The sequence below is a fragment of the Fringilla coelebs genome (assembly GCF_963513975.1).
Source record: "Fringilla coelebs genome assembly, chromosome: 4".
In the NCBI taxonomy this organism is placed as follows: domain Eukaryota; kingdom Metazoa; phylum Chordata; class Aves; order Passeriformes; family Fringillidae; genus Fringilla; species Fringilla coelebs.
In genome coordinates this window covers 26339766-26353935 of record NC_140032.1, presented here as the reverse complement: position 1 = coordinate 26353935, position 14170 = coordinate 26339766, and the positions used below count along the sequence as shown (strand labels likewise).

Sequence of the window (14170 nt, the reverse complement as noted above, 5' to 3'; positions counted from 1 at the left end):
TTGAGCCTGGTATGATTTGTGTTTTGTAGAGTGATGATGAGTTGGCTATAGATGTAATGGACAGACTAAGTGCTACTATCCTGGAGAGTTTCATACATCTCACAGGGGCTGACCAGGTAGGACCATTTTTATGTAGAGTTGCTTGTAAGATGAAGTAATTCTATCCTAAATAAATATTATGTATTTCAAATGAGAGCATCACTATGTTCATGCTGATTTTAATAGCAATTTATCAACACAAAAAAAAAAGGGCAAAAATCTGAGGAATGTTGTGAGGTTGACTCCACCATTGTAAACTTTCTGACTGATAGTGTGTTGCTATCACCACCATATAAACGCTGAGAGCTGTTTTTCCTCTTGCTCACAGACTGCAATTTCTTTGAAGCAAAGGGCACTGCTTTTTTCTGCAGTAATATAGTATCATAACAGTCAATGTGCCCTTTATCCATGATGAATGCTGTAATATCTGTCAGTGAATAACAGCTGAATTCTATACTTAAGTATTTGTCATAAACTCCTAAGTATCAAGGAAACTTCTGATTTTAGGATTAGGAAACAGATTGGAATCCGGTAGCAAGGCTTTTGGAGTACAAATCTTTAGGAATAGTTCAATTTTTATGCATGAAAAGGTCTTTTTCTAGGATTTGCTGTTTCCTAATACCCGTTTGTTCACAAACGTTTCTATAGCTGTTCACATTAAGATCTGTAAAAAGCCCCATAAATTACTTTTTTCTCTGTTACACGTGTGCTTTTGATACTGATACTTTATTAGATATATAACAAAAGATATTGTTGCTTAAAATACACAGGTATTAAATATTTCCTCATTGTCTTTTCTGTGCACACAGACTACTTTACTGTACTGTCCCAGTTCAATAGATTTACAAACTCTGGCTGACTGGAATTCCTCCCCAATCAGCCACCACCTTGATGTGGTCAGTCCCTCACATATTTGGATATTTGCACATGTGACTCAAGGCCAAGATCCATGGATTATAAGCCTCTCAAGTTTCATGAAGCAGGAAAATCTTCCAAAACACTGCCCAACAGCTGTAAGCTATGCTTGGACATTTGCTTATACACGACTTCAGCTGCTGTCTCCACAAGTGGATATCAAGTAAGTTTATTTCTAAAGTAAATACAGTATATTATATATATTGAGTATTATTTCAAGATTTATCATCATTGTAGGGTCATTACTGTTTCATTGAGGTAACAAATTCTTGATATTGTCTGTGGATTTAATTTAGCTTTATATAACAAAAAAATTAAAGCAGATTTATCTGCATAAAATATCATCTGCAAGTAACATTAATTAATGCCTTTGGCCATGTTGTAGTTCAGCACATTTGAATATAAAAGCATGCATTATTGATGTACAAGGCTGCTCTGAATAACTTATTCAGAGTTTACTATGTTAACAATTTGGGAAGTCATAACATATGCATAATAGAAAAATAAATTCAGTAGGAAACCAAAGTAAAATGTGGTAAGCTTGATGTACTCTACTGAGCTCTTCTCTTTCTTTTTTAATAGCAGCCCTATCAATGCAAAGAAAGTAAATACTACTACAAGCAGTGACTCCTATATTGGGCTCTGGAGAAACTACCTGATTCTTTGCTGCAGTGCAGCATCTTCTTCAAACTCCTCCACTTCCACAGGCTCTGTGAGATGTTCCCCTCCTGAGACGCTGGCGTCTACCCCAGACAGTGGTTATAGCATTGATTCAAGAGTAGGTTCTTCTAATACTTTCTGTAAATAAGTCTACATCTTATTGAAAATAGAAATACCAGAGGTGTTCTATAAGAACTATCGTGATTAGAAACTGCTATCATTTGTCTTGAAAATATTTTTAGGATACCTTTTTTTAAAATTTGTTTAGAATACTGTTTTAGTTTGCTTTTCCCAATCTGTGGTATGTTTTTAAAGCAAATCCAGTCGCATAATGAAGACATTTACCCAATCTCAAAATCTTATCTAGCAGTAATAAGGAAATGCTTTGTTTGCTGTTAAATGGGTGGTTTTGCTGTCATTAGACTTCTGTTGTTCTGAGCAAATAGCCTCTCACTTCAGTAACTGAAACAGGAACCTATTCAGGCATGATGTATCCTGTTGTATTTTCCCGATCACAGATACTTTTTTGTCTTCATATCATCTTCAGATTACGGATTTTTTCCCTCTTTATTGCTTTTTTCTGTTTATCTCCTTTTTGGCTTCCTGCAAAAGATATAACAGACGTAAAGATAATTCATGGACTGTGCAGCAGATTTTTGACAGAAGCCCTGTTCCACTTGTTTGTTACCAAGATACTTTCCCTAAGGCTGACAAACTATAGCCTGAAAGACTATAGACTAGATAGACTATAGACTATAGACTAGAGACTTTGTTCTCTTTGAGAACCACTCCTGAGTCTAAGGAGTTGGACACCAGAAATCTACTTCTTCCCCAAGGAGGGCAGATACATGCACATGCAAAGCATCTGTATATCGTGTTGTGTAATTCATTGTCATCTGACTAGGAAATTTCAGTAATGCAAGAAATAGTTAATACTACTTTACTATTTCAGGAAATCTTTTCCATGTCAAAGATAAATTCCACTTTTATAATTTTGAGTTACTGGTCCAGTGTGAATAGACTGTGAAATTACAGCAGATGTTTTCATGTCACCACCTTGTGGTAGCTACTTCATTGTGTTTTGTTCTGGTTTTCTTCTTAGATTATTGGCATTCCATCCCCTTCCTCCCTGTTTAAGCACATAGTTCCAATGATGCGCTCTGAGAGCATGGAAATTACAGAATCTCTTGTCCTGGGACTTGGCAGGACCAACCCAGGAGCTTTTAGGTAACTGTTGTGTTTCATCTGTTTCTATTCTAATTGGTTACAAAGCTGGGGAATTGAAGCTCTTTTTTTATTTTTTTTTTTTCCTTTTAAGAATTTTTAGAAAGCTGTGACAACTGATTCTCATCTGATTGTCTTTTCTAGCATTTAGAGGCATGATAGAGATTGTAAGAATTTTATGTGGAGGTCATGCCTGCATAAAGAAAAAGAAGTTAGTAGAAGGAATAAACAGCTTATTGGTATTTAAAGCTGCCCTTATCTGAAAGAACAGATTGTGTGAACTAATAACATTTGAAATGTTTATTACAATCCAGTTTGTAGGAATTGACAAACTCTCCTCATTGGTATTGCCAATTGCTCTTTATGAGGGTGAATGAAGAGAGAGAGCATCTGAGGGCAAGAAAACCTCCTGGGGTAGGCCATTAGATGTTCTCTGACAGCAGCCAATCTCTGCTGCTGAGAGAGATTATGAGAGTTATAAAGTTGAGAGTATGAGAGTTATTATGAGAATTATAAAGTTGTACCATACACAGCAACCAATGCTGCTTCTGTAGAAGGAACCAGGAATTGCTAATACTGTCGGTTTTGAATCCGATGATGCTTCTCTCCAGTCACTTGTGTCCCATATTATCATAGATAAAAAGTCAATATTGATATTAATTCTCAATTGTTGTATTCTGGTTTATATCCCTTGATAATCTTATAATTTTATACGATATCTGACTTTATTTGCTACCAGGAGTAAAGCAAGACTTTGTGCCATGATCCTGAAGAGCTGCTTAACAGCTGTAAAGTCTAGAAAAGGCTTTCAGAGATAATTTTGCCAGAAATCCTTGATTTCTGAATTAGAAACAACTCACCCAGCAAGTTAAGAAAAAAAGATCTGATCCTCATCAGTTTTATAATTTTAGAATGTGGTTGTTTTTTTTTTTAAACCAGCTTTTTTCTTTGTCCAGTGTATGTACTCACACCAGATGCTAGCTGAAGCCTACCCCTCCCCATTGCTGCTCTGCACTGTTTTGGTGTTAGCTTTTGTGGTTTTAGGCACTGTTCCTCCCCACTTGTTATGTCTTCTCAGGAACTTTTTTCATTATAGATTATATATATGCAATCCACATAAATTTATTAGAATAATATTTTTGTTTTGTGTAGCTGATCACATGCATTCTTCTAGGTATCTCTTGATCTCTATTGTAAGCTGACCCTTTACTGTATTTTAGCACAAAAAAGTTTCTTCCAAATTATTTTCTGTGTTTCTGTGTTTGAAAGAAAATGCATAACAATATCTAACCATGCTTAACTTTCTTGTGAATGAGTACACCACAAACATTTGTACAGCATTCTGATCACCTGGACCCATTCTCTGAAGGAAGAACTTTGCATGAGGTATCAGTGGAGTCAGTCATTTACCACGAAAACTTGAAGTGGTTTATGCTTTTGATATATCTCAATTACAGCACCACAGGAAGTAGAAGAATGTGTCCACTCCAACAAATCTGGAGGCAGGAGTGCCTATTTTAACAAAGATGAAAGTAAACCAGATGTATTTTACCTTAGTATTTTGTCTGTATACTTCCGTAATACAGATCTCCTTTCCCTGCCTCCTTTTTGAAATCATAAGAGAATCTTAGTTTGGCAGAAGGAACCAAGTAGTGATAAAGACTGTGGAGCTTCAGAACAAATGGGGAATGTAAGCACACTGTCAAAACCTGTTTCAGTTTTCAAAGAGACTGGTCTAACTTCTGTTAGTGTATTATGACTGGACTTAAAGAAACAATATTAACAACTAAATGCATCATAAAAGCTGAAAGGGCGTTGTATGATAAGCTGCCAGCATCTTTTTTTCCCCCCTAATGATATCTGTTTGCACCACATGACTTTGTTAAACTCTTAGTATGAAAATAAATGAAAATTATCTCTGATAGAAATAAGCCATAATACTTGGAGAATGCACATATAGGGATAATTGTTTGGACATTAATGAAATAATCTGCTTTAAATTAGGAATGTATCTTTCTAGGAAACTTCGCTTTTAAAGGCTACGGGTAAAGAAGGAAGACCTGAGGGTGTTTTAACTTCTGTTGTAACACTAGTTCTTGAGAAACATATTTCAGTTGAGATGCTAATTTAATGTTTGTTTTTATCCTTTTAATTATTTTAATTCAGGGAACTAATAGAAGAATTACATCCTATAATTAAGGAAGCACTTGAAAGAAGGCCAGAGGTAATTAAATATTTAAATTCCATTATACTCAGTACAGTTTTAACTGTCTTTTCACAAAGAGTAAGCATTAGTTGTTTTTTTTTAATTTGTGCATATAAAAACAGTCAATATGACAGATAAAAAGGTGAAATATTTCTTTTTTAAATTATTGTGAAGTGTTTCTATTAGAAGAGCTTCATGTTTGAGCTCTCTGTTATTCCTGTATCAAGAGATTTTGTTTCAAATGATGAAAAAATACAGTAACCTTTTCCACATTCTTTTAATTTCTTTAACCTAATCATAGTTTTACACAATTGTTACTTTGTTATATCATCAGTGACATTCCCACAATTAGTGGTACCTATGACATAGAATTGAGTTTTACTGTCCACCAACTTTGTTGAGGTTTGGTGTTGCTGGTGGTGATTTTTAGTAAAAAAGTTTGTAAACTCACCTGACTGTTCTAATGAAAATGATAGAAAGGAGCATCACTTCTGTTTCAAAATGTTACTGTACTGTTGTGTGTTGTGTCAGGCTTGCATAGAAGGCCTGACTCAACACACAAAATCATAGAATCATAGAATATTTTGGGGTGTAAGAGACCTCTAAAGGTCACCTAGTCCACCCACCCTGAAATGAGCAGGAGCATCTTCAGCTGCATCAGGTTTCTCAGAGCCCCATCAACCTGAACTTGAATATTTCTGCTGGTGGGGCATCTCTCACCTCTCTGGGCACCCTGTTCCAGAGTTTCACACCCTCATCATAAAAAGTGTCTCTTTTATATCTAGTCTAAATGTACCCACTTTTAGTTTAAAACCATTGCACCTTGTTGTATCACAACCGGCCCTGCTAAAGTGTTTGTCCCCATCATTCTTAGAAGCCCCTTTTAAGCACTGAAGGCTCACAATGAGATCTCTCTGGACCCCTCTCTTCTCCCAGCTGAACAGCCCTAGCTCTTGCGGCTTCTCTTCACAACAGAGGTGCTCAAGCCCTCTGACAATTTTTGCAGCCCTCCTCTGGACCCATTCCAATATGCCCATGTCCTTCCTGTACTTGTGGCCCCCAGAAGGCAGCACTTCAGGAGGGGTCTCATGAGAGTGGAGCAGAGAGACAGAAGCACCTCTCAAAATATTTAGGGAGACTGCCTTTTGCACTTCATTGTTTTATATATTGCACTTAGTGACAAGAGACTGGATAATACATGTAACAGCAAACCTGGTATATCTCAGAGCTGCAGCAGTGAAAACATTTGTTCACTGTCTGGTTTATTAAACTTGTTAGCAATTTTGGTAAGTTATCTTAAAAGAGTGGCACCTCTAATAACAGATGCCAGTTGTAGTACAGATATAATAACACTTTAATATTCTACTCTGGTTTTCTACTTAGTTTTTCCTCTGCTTCATGTAATTTTGTGTTTTCTCTGATGGACAGAACATGAAACGGCGCAGGCGTCGAGATATTTTACGAGTACAACTAGTACGAATATTTGAACTGTTGGCAGATGCTGGTGTCATTAGTCACAGGTAGGGGCAGCACACATGAGAAGTTGTTGGTGTTCATGAATTGTCACTGATAGACTTATGACTCAGTATAACAAGCATGCAAAATTCATCAGTGAGTTTCAGTATACCACTTAATAAATAGACACGGGTTTATAAAACTCAGAATTTTGCTGGCTTTCTAATCCCTCTCGCTCCAGTGTGTTCTATGTTTTATTTAAAATGTTACTATTCCACATACTTTGAACAGGCAGTACATCATGGTCCTTTTTGTTTGTGTGTGCTCAAACATTGCACCACTTGTGCAAATTGTAACTGTTCTGTGATAATTCAGGAACTTTTGCCTTACTTGGAGTGCTGGTGCTAGTCAGCACATCCTACGCAGAGAAGGCTACTGCTCATTAATGTTGAACTTCTGAAGGATGGAGAATGTTAACTTGGTTATTGAGATTTTTTTTCCCTCAGTTTACCCTGCTTGTGTAGGGACATTTTGAAAGAAGTTGTTTTGGCATATGTTTTACAAAAGTCCCTAGGAAATTTTTTCCTATGCATGTGGAATTGTGTAAGAACAAGTAGTCTAGGAGATGGTTGGCCCCTTCCTCCCACTCTGTTTGACAATGATGCTTAGACATGTATTTGTCAGCCTTAACAATATATGTGTGAAATTCTTATCTTCAAGTGTATTTCAGAATACTGCCTCAGAAGCATTGCTGAAATGTCTATATTTTAGAGTCCAACTATTAAAACTATTCTTTTTCTTATCTTTTAAGGTTCTCACTAGGGGAGGGGGAAGGGACTTTGTGTTTGGAGATTTTAGTTAATATTTTTAACACTTGTCCCCAGTAAAAGAACTAGTTCTGTGGAACAATAAGTGACTTCAGGTAATTAGGTTTGATTCTTAGTTTGCTTTCACTGGAGTTTTTTATTGGAATTCTCTATTGAAGTAGAAGCTGGATGAAGAAATTACTTTGATTTAAGTATTTGCAGTGAGGAGGGTGTTGAGTTTTTTAAAGATAAAAAGCATAAGGATGATTTTCAAATGTTGTATTTAATTACCGTGCTCTTTGATTTTCTAAATTTATTTTATTTGTTCAGTGCAAGTGGTGGCCTTGATAATGAAACACATTCCCTCAACAACACTTTACTTGAGTATGTTGATCTAACAAGACAACTTCTAGAAGCAGAAAATGAAAAGGACTCTGATACATTGAAAGATATCCGATGCCATTTTAGTGCCTTAGTGGCAAATATCATACAAAATGTTCCAGGTATGTAAAAACGTAACTTCTGATGACTGTATTTAATATGCAGTACCATTAAAAAAAACAAAACCAACCAAACAGAAACTAAACAAAAAAGCACTTCTTATCTGAACTTTCAGAATACTTATATTAAAATAATTTGTGACATCAGTTTTGAGTATAACTTTAGCAGTATTACTTTAAAGAGATTTTTGGTACTGTTTGGCAAAGCCCTGTTGATTGTCTATGTATTTGAGTTCTGTAATAGATAGTTCTGTAATAAATAGCTTATTCTTGTACACTACTTGCATTAAACAGGACAGTAGTCAACCTACATCCAGGCATTATGGTGTTAAAATAATAGTGGGTCTTTACATGGAGTTTTCCTTTTATATTCATAGTTTGGGTCTGTTTGTGTTGCATGCTTTATCTTAAAGAATTACAAGGGGACTGTGTATAACTGTGTGCTTTTCTTACAGTTCACCAGAGAAGAAGTGTCTTTCCACAGCAGAGTCTACGCCACAGCCTGTTTATGCTGTTCAGTCACTGGGCAGGCCCTTTTAGCATCATGTTTACTCCCCTGGACAGATACAGTGATAGAAACATGCGAATAAACAGACACCAATACTGTGCATTAAAGGTATTTTAACACTTCTGAATTTTGGAAATAGATCGTTATGTCAGCACGATGCAAATTTAACATTTGGGCTTCTAGATGGGGTTTTCACATCCATGTTTTAGCACCTTTTTATTCCTTCTGCTTACATGTGTATTTGTGTCAGTTCAGCTTTTCCCATACTGTGACTATTTCACTTGCTGTTGAAATTTCTTACAATCACTACTGCATGTTCACTTTCTGACTTTAGTTCTCATTTGCTTAAGTTAAAGGCTTTCATCTAAATGTACATTGGCAATGAAACTGGTTAATGGTGTATTAACTCTTCAATATGTCAGCATTTTAGTATTGATCTTCCCTTGTATTTGAAAGTTGAGAAAAATATGATTTCATAATTTCTTGAATAAGATGTTAAACATTTTTTATTACCCCTGGTCTTTCTCCCTTAACAGAATTTAGTTATCTGATGTTTTAATGAACTGAATAAGAATAACTGGATCTGAGTTATTAAAATGTGTTTTTCAATTGCTTTTCAAAGGCTATGTCTGCTGTACTGTGTTGTGGCCCTGTTGCAGACAATGTTGGGCTTTCATCTGATGGCTATTTATACAAATGGCTGGATAATATTTTGGATTCACAAGATAAAAAGGTAATACAAGCAATATCAACATCACTTTGCAACTATCAGTGCCTCAGACACATGTTTTAGTGAGTTGCAGACAGATTTGCCTAAGCGCTCTACTTAAGCTCAAAGCTGTTTTAGTAGGACAGGCTTTTGCACTGTCCTTCATGTGTATTCACCCTGTTGAGGAAGGTGGTCCCTAATCAGACCAGAGAAACAGAATGGAAGAGGAAAGGACAAGGGGTGAAGCACGGTATATTGTTTATATACAACTGATCAGCCATGTTAAGTGATAGTAATAAGTCAGGTGTTCCACAAATTTAAAGGAGGTGAGATTCTGAACATGAGCTCTTGTGAGACTGTAGAATTCCTTGGGGTCCTTCGGAGTTAGTAAGACCCAGCTTTACATCTAAAGAGCAAGGTAAGCTTTGAAAGCAGGACCTCTATTGCCCTCTAATGCTAGGACTACATAAAAATACAGCTCCTGGGGGCTACTTTGATTCCAGGAAAGGTGCAAGTCTCCATGCAAATGTATCCTTTGTATCCCACTGGAATTCTTGCATGTGTTTAAATGCTTCTTTGTATCTAGTGCTTTCAGGGCAGTGTTTCTGTGCAAGACATAAAAAAGTAAATAGCTCAAACTAGCCTTGGAACTGAAGGGGGAAAAAAAGTCAGTAGATCTCTAGTTATTTGTGTCAGTAATTTATGACTGTGTGCATAGAATTATCTGCTGCCCCTTTAGGCTGTGGTGTCATTGGTTTTGGATGGAACAGATTTCATGTTCGCAAAGGTTTCAGCTTTCTTAAATAGTTGTTCTCCTATTTCATGCCATTTTGTAAGTTGGTCTTTTTTTATACATTTTAAAATATATATTTTACTCTTTCCTAGGTTCACCAGCTAGGCTGTGAGGCAGTCATGCTGCTCTTGGAACTCAATCCTGACCAGAGTAACCTCATGTACTGGGCCGTTGACCGGTGCTACACAGGTTCCAAGCGGGTAGCAGCCGGCTGCTTTAAAGCCATAGCCAGCGTGTTCCAAAACAGGTACTACAGCATTTTTCAAAGCTTTAAAACTTCCATTTTCAGTGTGCTTTTATGTAGAACTGTGAGTTTTGCTTCCACAGAGAGAAAAGATCATCACTGTTTGTGTGTCTGTGTTCCTAGAGAAACTTCTGAAAATGTTATTCTGTCCCCAATCATATGCCTTAAACTTAAATAAATTCAATCTTAGAAAACCAAATGTAATTTTATTTTTTTTTTATACTTGCCATTTTTTCCTAGGGATTACCAGTGTGATACAGTGACCCTCCTGAATCTGATACTATTTAAAGCAGCTGATTCTACTAGGGCTATCTATGAAGTTGCTATGCAACTATTGCAGGTTTGTAAGCTAATTCTGATTATTATTTTTTTCTTTTAAAATAATAATTGTCCTGTATATAAAAAAAAATCTGTTTTTGTTTGGTTGTCTTCAGTAATGAAATACAATGTTGTTTTTTTTCTTCTATATTTTAGTACATTGTTAAACCAGATCCTTACCTGGCACAAATAGACTTTCCTGAAAGTCTGTCTGTTTCCATGCACTCAAGACCTCTATTTTCATAATGCCTGCTTTTTCAAGAAACAACCTGAATCAGGACTCTCTTGATTTGGCCCTGAAACAGAGTGATAATTAGGTCCATTTGTCCAAAAGACGTGAGAGAGAAGCAGATTGCTTCCCCAGCCTTCGTTGTCTGCTGGGGTAACAGTCCGTTTTCTGATTTTTGCACTATTACCAAACATTTTTTCATCTGTCAGTGTGGAGAGATGACAGTTAAGATCTTGTTACCCATTTAATTTACTTTCGTATATTCCTTTTTTAGGTCATTTTAGGGGTAAGCTTAAAGGTAGCATTAGTGTTTAAAAATCTGTGCTGATAGTAGCACAGACCTTAAGTCTTTTTCAAAGTTTTTTTGGTCAGCTAAATTCAACAGCAAAGTCCTCACTGAAGTCACACCCTTATTGATACATCATCCCCATCCTTCTTCTCATGTGGACGCTACTTCTTAAAATCAGCCCAAATTTATTTTTAAAGTATCAGAGTGCTTTAGCCTCCTGCTGCATCTCTACCACATCAGACTGTGTTGTTCCTGTCCATGTCTCATAGATGAGCAAAAATTGGTATTGTATGGAAATGCAAATGTTAAATAGTATTTCTCATTTCGTTATGGATAACTTTGTATTTAAGATGGTATTTTGTGAAAGCAAGTTTTGGAACTTTACTGCTGGAAACTCATCCTGTGGAATGTATCTTAGCTAGCCTTCTATTAATTTACCACAGTGTTAGCAAATGCTGTAGATATTTGGAGATCTGCATAGGTAAGAAACATTAAATGAGAATAGATACATGAACTTAAGTGATTTTTGTATAAAAATTTCTACAGTAGTTCTATACTTAGGTTCAAATTCTGAACATTACTGTTGTAGATTTTGGAACCAAAGATGTTCCGTTACGCTCACAAACTGGAAGTTCAGCGGATGGATGGGGTTTTGGGACAGCCTTCTCCTTTGCCACATTTGTATTCTATGTCATATTATCAACTGTCAGAAGAATTAGCAAGGACTTATCCTGAGCTGACACTTGCTATCTTCTCAGGTACGATTTTAAAACAAAACTAAGAACTTAATCAAGTCAAAAGCATTGTACAAAATGTGTCATTCTTTTTTTTCAATAACTGATTTATATGTAATTCACTAAAATCAGGACACCAACATCATCATACTGAATAGAGACAAAAAAAAGCCTACTAAATGACAGTTTTTGTTCACTTGTGTTTGAAATATATTCAAAGTAAAAGAACATGAATCAAAAATATTTTTACTGACTTTCTGATAACCATGGAAAATCACATTATAGAAATAATTTGCAATTTAAAAAAAATAATTCATTCATTGTTCCCTTTTGTGTGTTATTTATTGTAGATTGCTTAAATACATTATTCTGTACCATTTTTAAACAATTGCAGAATAATAACCTCTTACATCAATTAAAAAAAAACCTGCTAGGACTAATAAAGGGAGAAAAAATTTTACGTGCTTTTTTTGCCCAACTTGGTACATTTTTATGCCATAGGTTTTTCAGTTCCCTCCTTCAATTCAAGGAATATATGTACATACACACACACACATATATATGCATGCTAATCTGATTTCTTCATCATACTGCTTGTCACTTTTTGTCAGCAGTGTCTTCAGTTAGCTCTGCTGAAGACTGTGGACTTTATCATTGTGAAATTACACTAGTCGCTAAAAAAAACCACATCTGTATCAGCATGACATTTTATCAGTATGGTGTGCTGGGCTCATGATTGTTGTTGTCACCAAGCCAGTTCTCATTATTGATTTGGAATTCGTGTATGTACCTAATTTTTGAATGGCAGAAGTGAGTCAGAGAATCCAAACAGCTCACCCAGCTGGGAGACAGGTGATGCTGCATTATCTGCTGCCATGGATGAACAATATTGAGTTGGTGGACTTGAAACCTTTGCCAACCATTCGTCGGCAAGATGAAGATGAAGAAGATTCTCTGAAAGACAGAGAAATGATGGTGAACAGTAGACGATGGTTACGAGGAGAAGGCTGGGGATCACCACAGGCTACAGCTATGGTTCTGAACAATCTGATGTACATGACTGCAAAGGTAAAATAAATTACTCACATGCTTATCTTGTTTCAGTGGATTGTTCTGTTTAGGATTCAGGAAAACTCTATACTCTGTCACCAAGCTTTCAAGAGGTACTGTTCATATTTGTGGAGGTGCTTTGTATACCCAAACTATACTCTATGGTTTTGAGGTATTCCAAGAAATATGTAACATAAATGTCATAGTAATTGTTATGTATTGTGATGGTATATAACTAATGTTTTGCAATATAGATGTCTAGCTGGATAGAGAATACTATCTGCCTGATACTAACTGCCTGATCTCAAAGTGGAGTTTTGGAACCTGTCTTGCTACCTGATTGACTCTCCTTCCTATCATGGCTACTTCCAGCAGAGGAGTATTGCTCACATGCAATGCTCCTGTCAGTGAGAATCCTAGTAATGAGAGATGATGTTTTGAACTATCAGTTAAAAGCTCTTTTCAGTCTGTGGTTCATAGAGCTTTATTCAGCACCTGGGAGACTGGGTCTGTTAAATTTCATGGAATCGTTAGAGTTGAAAGGGACCTCAGGAGATCATCAGAACCAACCCTCCTGCCAAGGGAGGGTCACCCTGAGCTTGTTACGCAGGAACTTGTCTAGGTGGGATTTTGTTCTCCAGAGAAGGAAGTTTCACGACCTCCCTCAGCAGCCTGTTCCAGTGCTCTGCCACGCTCTGTGGAAAGAAATTCTTCTTCATGCTGAGGTGGAACTTCTTGTTTGTTAGTGTATGCCCATTGCTCCTTGTCCTGTCGCTGGGCACCACCAAAAAGACTCTGGCACCATCTTCTTGGCCTTTGAGATATTAATGTGCATTAATGAGACCCTCCCCTCTCAGTCTTCTCTAGACTAGAAAGGCCCAGCTTCCTCAGTCTAATGTGTTATATATCAATGGGATATAAAATACATACACATATCTTTAGATATATTTTTATACAATTATATCTATAAAAGAAAAAGCTATTTCCAGAGTATGTTTTTAAAAATACATGTGAAAACATCATTCTGGAACATTAAAAAGGCAACTGTTTCCTACAAGATTTATGTCTCTTTTTTTCTAGAGCCTGTTTCACTTGATCAGTACAGGTAATTTCTGAGTACAATGTTTTCTCATGAAGTTTTCAGGACATACGTTTTTTTTGTTTTCTAGTACGGTGATGAAGTGGCTTGGTCAGAGATAGAAAATGTCTGGACTACTTTGGCAGACAGTTGGCCAAAGAATCTGAAAATAATTTTGCATTTCTTGATCAGTATTTGTGGAGTGAACAGTGAACCCAGCCTTTTGCCTTATGTGAGTATGTGACAGATTTCTCATTGGTGCTTACTGATATTTTAAAAGTTAGTCTGCCTAGCAGCAAAGATCACCAAATAAAAATGTGAGGTAGGATTTATAGTATCAAAATCTCCACCCTGTATTTTATGACCACTAATACTATGAACAAATCAAATTCAGTTCTTTTGTTTGCGTTACT

The 14170-nt window shown here is 36.3% G+C and overlaps 1 protein-coding gene across 6 annotated transcripts in view; it reads left to right on the top strand.

Annotated features, from left to right (window-relative positions):
* Positions 1–14170, top strand: part of FRYL (FRY like transcription coactivator) — a 162994-nt gene that overhangs the window by 98927 nt on the left and 49897 nt on the right. For all 6 annotated transcript variants that reach the window (XM_084204382.1, XM_084204381.1, XM_084204380.1 and 3 more), the window contains 14 exons: positions 30–116; positions 849–1117; positions 1537–1732; positions 2717–2841; positions 5005–5062; positions 6473–6564; positions 7636–7808; positions 8261–8421; positions 8936–9046; positions 9908–10062; positions 10300–10399; positions 11485–11653; positions 12438–12697; positions 13849–13989. In XM_084204382.1, coding sequence (XP_084060508.1) covers positions 30–116; positions 849–1117; positions 1537–1732; positions 2717–2841; positions 5005–5062; positions 6473–6564; positions 7636–7808; positions 8261–8421; positions 8936–9046; positions 9908–10062; positions 10300–10399; positions 11485–11653; positions 12438–12697; positions 13849–13989 — 2097 coding nt within the window. The remainder of the gene's footprint in view (positions 1–29; positions 117–848; positions 1118–1536; positions 1733–2716; positions 2842–5004; positions 5063–6472; positions 6565–7635; positions 7809–8260; positions 8422–8935; positions 9047–9907; positions 10063–10299; positions 10400–11484; positions 11654–12437; positions 12698–13848; positions 13990–14170) is intronic.